The sequence below is a fragment of the Pezoporus flaviventris genome, unplaced genomic scaffold (assembly GCF_033815535.1).
Source record: "Pezoporus flaviventris isolate CSIRO_AGI_PZ_B2104156 unplaced genomic scaffold, CSIRO_AGI_Pfla_v1 ptg000036l, whole genome shotgun sequence".
Lineage (NCBI taxonomy): Eukaryota > Metazoa > Chordata > Aves > Psittaciformes > Psittacidae > Pezoporus > Pezoporus flaviventris.
Window position 1 is genome coordinate 18,345,442 of NW_026892584.1, and position 12,059 is coordinate 18,357,500.

Consider the following 12,059-nt stretch of genomic DNA (forward strand, 5'->3'; position numbering starts at 1 on the left):
TACTAACAAACTCTAAAAAATGTTTCTAGAACATTCTCCCCTCATTCCTGTGAGATACAGAGAACACAAAATGGGATGAGACAGAATAAAAGCTTCACTAATATGACACAGGGAAAATCTATATAACATTTATGCTCTTAATACCTTCAGTCACTGTGGAGCACGTATTCCATAACATGGCAGGCTGCAGTCTCATGGTGTCTGTGGTGTTGACACATCTTTAGCTACTAAGCCATTAGACCGTCTGATCTGATAAAGTCTTGCCACTGGTGTTGGAATAATTAAAGGGAAAAAATGAACACAATTCTGCATTTACAGAGAGAAAGAAGATTTACATAAGCAGAATCTCCAGTAACCAGACAGTGCAAAGAGCAGAACACAAGGGATACCAGCATGTAGGTATGACTTACTGAGAGGTGATTAGGTGTATCTGGATAAGAGCTATAACATGGGAGAGGGGAGGATGTATTTATACATAGTGTATTATTTATGCCCATTACTTCTAATTGCCTAACTAGTTCTCTTTCCTCTCACGTACACTTAAAACTCACCAACCAGAGAAAGATGTCTACAGCTAAATATCTACCAATTATTATGGACTTTTGCTTAATATTCTATTGTTCCACTGACAGCACAGTTTTTAATATATCATTTTATACTATCCTGTACATCATCATTTTCCTGCCTCCCTTAGGGCCCTGGCTGTAATAGTCCTTATTTATTTCCACAAGCTAAAATATATGCAAAAGATCTTGCAGTCATGATGTCTCCCCCACCATCTTCACCTCTTCCCATCTTTGTTTTTGTAATCCTTTTTGTCTGTTTTTAAAGTTACAGCATAAAGAAGTGTGAACGCAGCATGTGCGTAGAAACATACCAGGGTCAAAAACACAGCTTGCTGTGTGGTTCCCTTCCCCATCCATAAACACACAAGGCAGTCCTCTCCTGCTCATCAGCATTATACTTCAGCCTTTTCTTGTGGCCTGCAGATTTGTCTTTTAGCTATTAAACTGGAAAACGGATCAGAAAGGAAATAAAGGAAAACTCCCTTGTTATTCCAATGGATGAGGTAGGAGTTTAAAAGCCTGAGTAGTGACTGATCACCCACAGAATGTGCTCAGGAACTTCTAAGAAAAGAACTGAATAGAGCATTGACTCTGGACTGGCAGTGCTGCAGTCCGGTTAGTTGCATCAAATGTTATGTCTTTCTGAGCATTTGTTTTGCAAAAAGTTTTTTTTTTGAGGAGAATCTGTACCAGTATAAGCTGGAGATGGCTGCAACTGCATTGCTTTCTCTGAAACAGAACAGACATCTTTAGAATCAGTAGTTTTCAAACTTTCAGCAGTGTGTTTCTATAAATATATTTCGGCTGTGTTTTTCTTAAAGTAGGCTCTTCGGATCCAATTTCCTGAGGTCTGCTGGTTGACAGGTAGAAAAATACTTTTTTTCCTTCAGATTTTAATAATAATGAAAAAGTGCACAAGCTTCACGGTCAAGACGGGACAGTGGGTACAATAAAACTGTTATCTTAAGGCAAAATTTACTGTCAGGGAAAATGGAACATTCCTTCTGAATTCACAAACTGGTAGTGCATGTGCAGGTTGGTTGTAGATGGTTGCTACAATAAGGCTTCTTTCATACAGGTGTGTTTATGCCCCAGGCTTGCTGGCCACAGTCCATTCCATTTACAGAAGCTGAATTAAACAATAACTACCACATTGCAAAAAGAAGAAAAAAAAAAAAAAAAAAGAAAGGTGAGCGTCAAAGGAGATGCCTGAGAGCTTTGTTAGGGCCAAGAAAAACCCTGTTGCAGTTGTCAGAGCTTGTTGATGTTGCATAGAACGGCACTTTTTTTTTTTTTTTTTTCTGCTGGATTTTGTGGTTCTGCCTTAGGAAAGAAAGTAAAATAGAACGGAAGAACAAAGTCCTACTCTATAAATCAGCAGCTGCTCCTTGCCAGATCAAAGGAGTGACATTTTTGCTCCTGGACTACTTGTCCACTTTAGGTGCTTGACAGACAGCTAACAGCTTGCCTGTTACATAGTATAGGAGAGTTGGGCTACATCTTCTTCAGAGTAGATGACAAGCTAATCAGAGATATCCATAGCGTAGGACATGTGAGTGCACCTTGATCTCTTTAAACATACCCAGTACATAATTGCTAAACACCTTTATGCATTTTTGGCAAGTTGCTACTTAGGTAATTTCCACTGCAAACTAAGAAGGAGAATTAGTGCCTTAATCTAAGTTGATCAGGGAAGTTAAACAGATGTTAAATTTGTTGAGAACTCTTTTTTTTCAGGTCAGTTTAGAATTGGCTAAAAAAATTAATCTGAAACAGTTAGAAAGATGTGTAAAATACGTTGACGTGATAGTCTTCAAAACCTACACTTAGTACAAGTTGCCTAAACTAGGCCCCTCAACTCCTGTGTCAGAACCTAGATAAGCTGCTTGTGTTTTCAAGACTGCTGGACCCTCATTAGTTTTGAAAATCCTTCTCTGTGAGTTTAAAATGATAAATTAACATATCTTTAAATGCATGAGTTACTTAAGATTTAATAGATGTTATCTACCGTTAGCGTGGATGTCTAAGTGCTAGCAAATCAAAGCACATGCCAAATTAGCTAAAATTGTATTTAGCATCTCCACAAGACATATGTATACAAACCTGGAATTTTAATGTCAGTAGTAAAAATTTCAAAGTGATTCTAGTTGATTCCCATCTGCAATAAATCAAGTACAGGATGAGGTTTCATACTACAGCTTATGTCTATTGACTTTGCATTTTATCTGTAAGATACGAATAGCTAAGGAAGTATGTCTGTCTCCTCCCTTCAAGTATCTTTAAAAGATCGTTTTTACGGTGCATGATAAATAACCATATGTGAATAACCTGATGGCACTCGGAAAGAGCAACAGCCACCTCCGGTGTGTGTTGTGTGGCTTCAGGTGCGATCGGGAGCACTGCAAGGGGCCCGACACCCGGGGGGGGACGACGGGTGCTACTTTTTCTCTCAAGCGGAGGTTTCCTGGGAGCCGGTGAGGAGACCCGTGCCCACCCGGGGCCCCGGGCTGGTGTGCAGAGGCAACTCCTCACCCCCCTTCCCGGTAACAGCCATGCGTACCCCACACCCGCGCTGGGGTGCCCCGACGTGCTTGCTGCCCCGGGCCTCACAGCGCCATCCTCACGGCCCCGCGGGTGCAGGCTCGGAGGCTGCCGGGCAGGCGGAGGCCCTGCCCCGGGGCAGGGGCCCCGGCCGCGGCGCGGCAGCGGCGCTCTGGCCCCACCTCATGGCGCCCAGCCGCACAGCGGGAGGCGTCCCTGGGGGGGCACCGGGGTCAGAAACGCGGGGTGAGCCCCGCTCTGCAGCAGAGAGCCGTAGTGCTTCTGCTGCCAGCGTTACCGGGGACTGGCCTGAGCGCCGGCTGGCCTGGGCTTTGGCGCTGGGACCTCGTTGGCCTGGGCCGGTGGGAAGGTCGATAGAAGCACTGGGGCAAGCCGGCAGGAGAGCCAGGTGGCCACGGGGCCTCCAGGTGCTTGGGGAGCACCAGGGAGCCCCGACCGTGCCTGGGCCTCCTGGACGCTTGCTTTCGTTGTAGGAAAAGGCCTTCTGCCCCGGGAGCAAAGGCAGGGCAGCTCCCAGGATTTGCGCTCCACGGCAGGCAGCAGGTTCTTCCTTGGCAGAGCTAAACCATTTTCCCCGTGCTCCCAAGAGGTAACCTGGTAACCAGGAGTTACATGTTTAACGAGACAGATTTTCTCTGCAGTAAATAGATGCCCGTCTTGCCAGTTCTCATGATTTTATCACAAGGCTCAAGTTATTTCATGTTAACTTGAGGTCCCAGCTCCAAGTGTGAATCTTTTCAAGTCAGTTTATAGATTTTGTGGCTGAGAAGATCCATTTTCAAATGTGGCACAATGACTGAAAGACTCGCAAAGTAAACACCAGGAAGAGCGCTGTTGAAATTTCTGATGTTTTAGGACAGTCTCACAGTTACGGGATGGGCAAATCCATGATTTCCAGCAACTGGCAGCTCCAAGTGGCATAACGTATTTTTAAGAGCTCCAACATAAACATACAAGATGCGGCAGAGGTCTTTGGGACGGTTAGCTCCTGCCTCAGGCTGCCTCAGGCGCCCAGCTTAGTTGTTCTCTGTTATCTTCTGGAGCCTTCTCTTCACCAAACATGGTTGTTGACTTAAGTCCTCTGAATCACACCTTTGACAGATGTGAATGTCTAAATTAGCTTAAAAAAGTCAATTTAATCTTTAAAGTCTGTAACCCCCGCCTTGTTTTATGAGGCTGTCCAAAACTATGTGAAGTTTTGTTAGGGAATAAACCTGCCTGTCCCTCCCTTTTCCTCTGAAAACCAGTCATGTAAGTGACTCCATCTCTCAATATTCATGACTTAGGGAAGCCTTATTTAGATGGCTCATTTCCAGGCGACTAACTCAGCTTTTTAAATTTCCTATAAAGAATGCTGCAAATAAGAGTTGGTAACCAGGTGCGGCATAGATTCAGTGAAGCATAGACCAGGGCTTTTTTAGCTAATTTTGTACACATGTACAGAAGGGCACCTAAACCTAATTCTGTCAGTTTAGAATACATATTGGAGGGAGAAGTTAAATAAACTAAGATAACTGGATTTTACTTGCTCAGATAAAAGTCTGGGTGATAGAAAAGAGGGCTGTAAAGGTGTGTGTGGGGGGCTGTATATTGATAAAAGTGTTTCTGCATTCTTTCACACTGCTCTGATCTGCTCAAGACTTCTGAAATGATTCTTTCAGCCTGGGAAAGAAATCATTTTCTAGGTTACTTATTAAAACATTTTTTGTGACTTAGATATAGCATTTCATGGGATATTTTCCCTTCCAAATTAGGACATTCTTGGGCAACAAGGGATCAGTGTTAGTATATACTCTTGAGCTAAATACTGACGTGTTCATAGTCCAAGTGCTGAAATATCATTTAGGCAAAGATTTATTTTCCCATTTAAGGTGAAAACATTTGAATTATTTTTTAGAATGCATTCTTGTGCCCTTACTCAGCAAAACATTGAAGCAGGTGCTTAAAACCTGTTTATTCATCCAACTCAGCTCCCACTTACCTAGGTTTAATAAGAGCCAAGCTTCTCATCTAGATTTGGCAAGTTTTTGAAAAACCTTGATAGGCTGTTCTTCTGGGTACCTAAAAAATTTTAAAATGAGGCTTTATATTCAGAAGACACAAAATTAACTGTTTTACCCCTACATTATTGTTGTTACTTTTATTTATATTATTTCTATGATTAAGCCTGTGACAACGTTCATTCAGTACTGTGCAGTTTTCAACCAAAAGAGCAGAAGTGTCTTCTTGTGCTAAAATCTAAATTGAGTAAAAACTTTTCTCATTAATCCTTTTAGAGAACTGGTTGTGAATTCATCTCACAAATTTGTTTATTTCTGTTTTTCACATAAAGAATTGAGAACCCATTTATGCAGTGGCTGGTTTGTTAAATAAGTGCCGTATTTTAACACCTTATATTCTGGGATGGATATTTTAAGAGGAAATACAGGTTGAACACTGATAGCGAAAGCTTTGACTTGTATGTGGTGGCTCTTATGTTCCTCAGTTTCTCAGAGGGAGTAATATACTCTGCTGTGGGGGACTGATTTAGTTTTTCATCAGTTTCATCTCACAAGTTATTAAACATATAGACAAGTGACTGGAGTTAAATACCACTCTCTGCTTGAGTTCAGATTTAGACCCTAAGGTGGGAATGAACTGGAGTTTCCTAAGCTTTCATGCATTTCATCCTCACAACCTGTTGTGACCCTACTTACTTAAATTTTCCATGATAGCCATAGAGTAAAACTAGGGATGTTTCTAATTCTGATTGCCTATCAGTACAGCCACCAACAGTTCATTTCAAGAGCTAATCTTACTCAGGTTCGGTTATGGAGTGGTCTCAGTGTTTTGAAATACATGTACAGTGTGTATAAAAAAGACAGTGGAAACAGCAGCAAAATTATTTTAAATATGCCAGATCTGAACAAGCAGACTGAGAGATCTCAATTTGCTATTTATTCGCCTTTTCACTTTGTAGGAATATCTCTCTGAGATTTTATCTGAATGTTATTTATTGTAAAAATAAAATGTATTATGTAAATGTATGTATGACTTGAGATAAAATATGATAAAAATATAATGAAGATGAATTACAAGACTTCTGGTAAAATGCAGCATACATGTTTAGTTTGGACAAAGAAAACCAAGGCTCTATTTGAAGAGATGCAATTAAATGCATATATTTAGATTGTATTGTCATGCTAATTAGAAATGGTAGGAACCAATTAGGAGTAGGGCTACCAAATCATCAGACTAGACTGCGTATTCACTAGTATACCTTTACTGCTCTACCGGTTTTCTGCTGGAAGCAGATAAAAATGAAATTACTTTTTTTTAAAGTCCACGTTGTTGTGAATTTTGAGCCAGATTTTGATCTTTCATAAATTCTCCCACAAAAGTGACTGGAACTACTTGTGTGAGAAAAACGGGCTCTGGCTATAGGAAATATAGGTGGCTGCTTTAGGTAGCAATTAAAAATACAAGATGCAAAAGCCCTTCATTCAGTTCAAATGGCTATTTGAATAAGGGAGGTTGGTAATCTGTCATTTGCAAAATGCTGGAAGTGAGATTTTCATTAAACATACTATGTCAACAACATGTATTTCTCAGCATTACACACCTCATTTATCATTCTGGAATGAGGACCAAGTGCCATATGAATGTAGAGTTTGTGAAGGTATCGCCTCACAACCCTGGAGGCTGATGACCTGTCTTTATCTACACAGCAGGTAAGGCACAAACAGTGGCAATGTGAGCTCTCCCTGCAGTCCCCTGCCAGTGTGCCTGACTGCTGAGATGAGGGAACAAAGGAAAGATAGCATATGGATAGCAGATTGTAGTGTGCTGAAAGAGGACTGAGGAAATCTATGTTGGGTGTGTGGCTCTGCCAAAGATCTCTCGTCTGACTTTGGCCTTGTCACTTAATCTCCTTCTGTCTCCATTCTCCTTTGCAAACAGGGAGAAGGCATCTCTCCTATCCCCCAGGCTTTGCCTGGAAATCTGTTCAGACCCCGAGTTCTCTTGAATGGTGTGCTTGTGCAGCATGGGGCTGGAGGAAGACTGAGCTTCATTGAGTGCTCTAACTGCTGCTATCATCCAAATAATAGGAATTGCTATTAACAGAAGAATGACAAAGAAATCCATGTCTTGATAGATTTTACTCTTCTTTTCAGGCCATTCAATCTTTGGCCTCTGGGTGAAGGGTATGAACAAGACAGACAATTAGAGTCAAGAGCAGATCTGTGAGTTCTTCATTTATAGGGTTCCAAATAATGCTGGGAAAAGTGGCATTGATGTTCTCTTTTTTCACCTGTCTCTTAATGCCTTTTGAAGGCATTTGTGCCAAAATAACATCACAGTGTTTCTGCAACACACCAACTGAAGTGCTGTGCAAAAGGCTCTATTTTGCTTTACTTTGGCCCTGGAGATGGCTCCCTAAGGTACAAAAAAAAGCCCTCAAAAAATGTAAAGGCTAGGGCAGGGACTGTAGTTTCTACATCTCTGTTATACACTGTACATATTTATGAGGCAGTATAAAGAATGTATAATAATCCACAAACAACTGCATTCTGTACCCTTGTCTAACAGTTTTGCTGATGCATTACATGATCTAGCTGATGCTAACAAAACCAGGATCTGTTTTTTAGCTTCACCTGAAAGGTGTGTTCTTTTTGCCACTGTAATTTTGCAAATATAAATAATTTCATGTGTAATTTTTCAGACATACCCATTAATGGATATAACTGATGCCTTTTTTTGACAAGATTTTTCAGAGCAGACATAGAAATGGAATTTCAAAATTATCTGGATGCCTAAAGTCTCTGTGCTCGTATGTCTTTCTAAGCATATGATAGTGTGTCTTTACTTCCAACAGAGTGTTGATAGTCTGGGGGACATCTTTTGCACCAGCAGTTACCCATGTGTGCAAAAGAAAATAATAAAACCAGAAATTGAACCCAGCACTATTTTTGCAATTTTTACTGGACAAATAAAAAAAGTTTTACTTTTATAGCTGTTTTTTCTCTAGGGAAAAAAAGATTGGGGGACTCACTATTAGGGCTTTAACTCCCATTTCCAAAACAACTAGTAAATTGCCTCTACATAGAGTTCACAGTGAAAGGCTGGCTTTATTCACATCACTGGAATAAAATAAGGCCAAGCACTTCTGGAGAAAAAGACTGGGCAAGACTGGGTTTTCAAAACCCAAAGTGGGGTATCTCCATCTGCATGCTCATGGAGGTAAAGCATTTGTCACCTGAAACCCTTCAGGACTTAGAATTTTCTTAATGCTTTGCCTTGTTGTGTGAGCTCATTGAAAGAACACTTCAGAGGGCACCCATTTCTTGCTAATGTAAACTTTCTGAGGAGTATCCAAAGATATGACCTCTGGGTGAACCTTTAACCTTCCCCTTAATTATTTGTTTGAAGACAGTGTCGAGTTCTCCTGCTGAGAGCCAAGGCCCATAATGCCTCACAGCCCTGTGAGCCAGGGTGTGTGTGCAGGGAAGTGGAGAGGGACATAAATAAGGGGACCACCAGATGTAAATAATAAAAGTGGTTGGGGTTTAAATAAAAAACGAAAAAGCAATTTGGTTTCCCTGAAGAGTGGCCTGATTGAAGAAAAGGGGTTAGTAAGGCAGAAAGTGTGTGCATGGGGGGATGTTTCTGTTGTCTGTGATTTTTTACAGGCCTAAATAGGCCTTCATTGCATTCTTTAAAACTTTGCCATCTGTATACACCATTAGAAGCTCATAGGAGGAGAGAAAACAGTCTTATCAGGCTTTCCTGTTAATCTCTATTGGCCTTAACTTCAGCTGATAAAAGGTGCATTGGATGGAAGAGGTTCAGGTCAGGCTCCATTTGGTCAGCGCAGTAATGTTCTCAGAAGTAGTTCAGCAAATTAGGTCCTGTCGGGGACCTTTGTCTTTGGGAATGGAAACACCTTTCAAAATCACCGCACTGGGGTAGGAAATGCCTTCCTTGTGCTGCAGTCAGAAGGGAATAAACAAGTACATCAACTGTGTCTGATTTTTTATCTTAATACCTGAAGTCATGACTAATTCTGAGGCAGGATGACATTTCTGACAACTGAATTATACTTTTCCTAAAGAATAAAGAATGTCTTTTGGATGTAAACAGAGATGCAAAAGAGCCCTGTAGTGGTACTTGCAGCATTTATGCATCTGTCTAATGAAATTTCCACGACTGTGATTACGGAAGATGCAATCGAAGGTGTGCCACTGTCTTTTATTATCAGTGGAGGAATTTAACCAGGGGGTAGGAGGGAGGGAAAGAAGGAGGGAAGCCAACAAAAGGCCTTGCTGAGTTGATGCTATATAAAGGCTAGCAATTTTCTAAATGAGCAGATGAACTTAGTTTTCAGTTAACTGACTGAAAGACTTCGCTAAGCGTTGGATCTGGCCCAATGGCAATTATTGGAGGCTGTTTTGGATGATGGGCATGTTAGTATTTCTGAAGAGGATTAAACACTAGTATTCGACTTCATTAGCACTCCTTAAGGGTCACCAGCCGAAAGCCTGAGCTGTGAAATAGCACACAAAACCTGCACGAAGGCTCCAAAGTGTTCTCAAAAACAAAGAGGGGGTACAAAAACAAGTGTGGTTCCTGAGTGATAGAAAATTACCCTGTTTTGAAAGAAGTTCTGTGAATAGGCAGGTTTTAAAATTATTTTAGGGAAATTAATTTGACTTAGCTTGTGCCGATGTGGATCGCTGCACATTAAGCTAATAAGAAATATGTAAGCACTTATTTTTGGATTACCAGCAAAATTAAATCCAGGCTCCACAGCCAACTAACTGCCTTTACCAGTGCTCACAAGCTGTGGCAACCGCCCCGGTTTGAGATAAAAAAAAAAAAGAAGAAAGGTTATTTTGGGCCTAATATTAACCACATGTACCTGTGGCTGGGGGTTTCTAACGAGTTGAAAGGTGCCCAAGTTTGGGGCGGGCGGCTGCCTTGCGCGGGGTGTCCCAGCTCAGCCGCAGAGGTCATCCCCAGCTGGCACTGACCTCCAAACGACCCCCGCCTTTACAGGCTCCAACTGCAGGAGTTGCAGAAGAGCAGAAGTCTTTCTGGGCCGGCACTTACTGCTGCTGCGCTGGTGATAAAACTTCAGACAGCCTAATTGATGGCTTTGCTGACCTAAGGATACCTTGTGAAAGCACAGAGTGGCAAAGCCTGGTCCTCATTTATGGCCAGCTGCAAGGGTAGCTGGATCCCTAGGATGGAAGGGAGGGGGGGAAGGCTCCCAGCCTGTGAGCTTTAACCAGGTTCCAAGCCACTCAAAGAAGTTAAAGAAACATTTTCTTCTAACTCGAGTTTTTGGTCACATTTGCTTGTCCAAAGCCTTCTGGCAAATCCAGCTTTAAACTGTCTAGTAAGATAAGTGTGTTACCAGGTACAATTTTGGAGCACTTAGAGGAAAATCCTTTAAAGTGAAATTATACTCTTTTTAAAAAGCAATGAAATGCAAAACACATTGCTGCACCACGCTGAAATGCTGTCAGTTTTAAAGCAGAGGTGTTCTCAAAACACACAAGCAAGCTGATGAAAGGACTTCTATTCTTTGTATTCTGTTGCAGGTTTATTAATGCCAGAAGAAGAATAGTACAGCCTATGATTGACCAGTCAAATCGAGCAGGCAAGTTCCAAGTAGTATCTGTATTCAAGTCCCATAGGCGCAAATCCTCATCAAGTTATTCTTCAGGAGTCCCATCACCTGGTAAATAAATGCTCCAACCAGGCATTCTGGGAGATTATGTTGTTTTTTTTTTCTTAGGTCCCCAGAATTCCACTGTAGGAAGCAACTTTGCTAATTGGTGCTAATTGGAGATTTCCCACCCTGACTCTACTGAAACTGCTTTTTATTTTCTCTCTGAATTGGTAATTGGGTACAAGTAGTAGTGCCACAAGCAGTTTGTTTGACTGTGAGCACTTGAATTACTCATTGCTTGTCTGCATCCAATCAGCAGGACAATCTCATTTTCTTGCTACCCACAACTCCTTGGTGTATGCATTGCTTTCACTTCTGGAAGGCGAGCTGTAAAACTCATTGTATCTATTCATTTGCTTTGACTATTCACAATATGCTACTAATGCGACATGGTACCGTACTGCCAGAAAATATTAAAAGATTATTACTTTTGTTTAAGAATGCACCAGATATGTTCCCAGTAAAACATATGATTTTTGGAACAATACCTTTTCTATGTTTCTATTAAAGCTCTCAGAATACGTAACTCTTTACAGAACAAATGGTGCCGTGTTAATCATTCCACTTTGTAATATGCATTTCCTTGGCATACTAGGGAGCTGTGGTTTCCTGCCATGAGGCTATGGGACAAAACTGTTCTCCATGTGGTGATGACTGTTGTCACTAACAGGGGCTTTAACTTGATGGTGATTTCGCCTGCTGCTTCACTCTAAAGGTTTTTTTGAAAATGTTATTACACCTTTGGGAAACTCTTCCTGTGTAGCATTAAATTTCTTTTTCATTAACAGGTGAAAAAGGGGGAAAAAATTAACTCAACTAACCATGCAAAACATTAAGCCAAATACAAAGTGTACATGTAAATAGGAAAAGCCATGACCAGAATTTCCATACTTGTTCTAGAGAAGGTGACAGTGGGTTTATATGTTTTATTAAGTTTCACCTTAAGCACCCTGTATCACAGATGCCAGGTTTGCAATTCGTGTAATTAGAGAGGAATAGAGTAGGTATATACTTCATTAAGAAGAAAACACATAGCACTGCAACTGGCTTCCACTGTTTTGCATTAAAGGTAAGTAAAGAAACAGATCCTAAGCAAGTCAACTGACTTGACAAGCTTGTTTATTGGGCCCCCCTATAGCATTTTTATTCTATAGTCCTGGTAACATAATCAGCTCATAAAAAGCACAACCTGAGTTTAAAGTGACAGCCAAGATATT

The 12,059-nt window shown here is 41.1% G+C and overlaps 1 protein-coding gene across 12 annotated transcripts in view; it reads left to right on the forward strand.

The window, feature by feature from the left end:
- The window catches only part of MEIS2 (Meis homeobox 2), a 175,460-nt gene that overhangs the window by 158,102 nt on the left and 5,299 nt on the right, over window positions 1-12,059 (forward strand). For 8 of the 12 annotated variants that reach the window (XM_061463405.1, XM_061463411.1, XM_061463408.1 and 5 more), the window contains one exon: window positions 10,712-10,770. In XM_061463405.1, the coding sequence (XP_061319389.1) occupies window positions 10,712-10,770 (59 nt within the window). Of the gene's footprint in view, window positions 1-10,711; window positions 10,775-12,059 lie in introns of all 12 variants that reach the window. The other 4 variants (XM_061463407.1, XM_061463412.1, XM_061463410.1 and 1 more) reach the window with 1 other exon arrangement.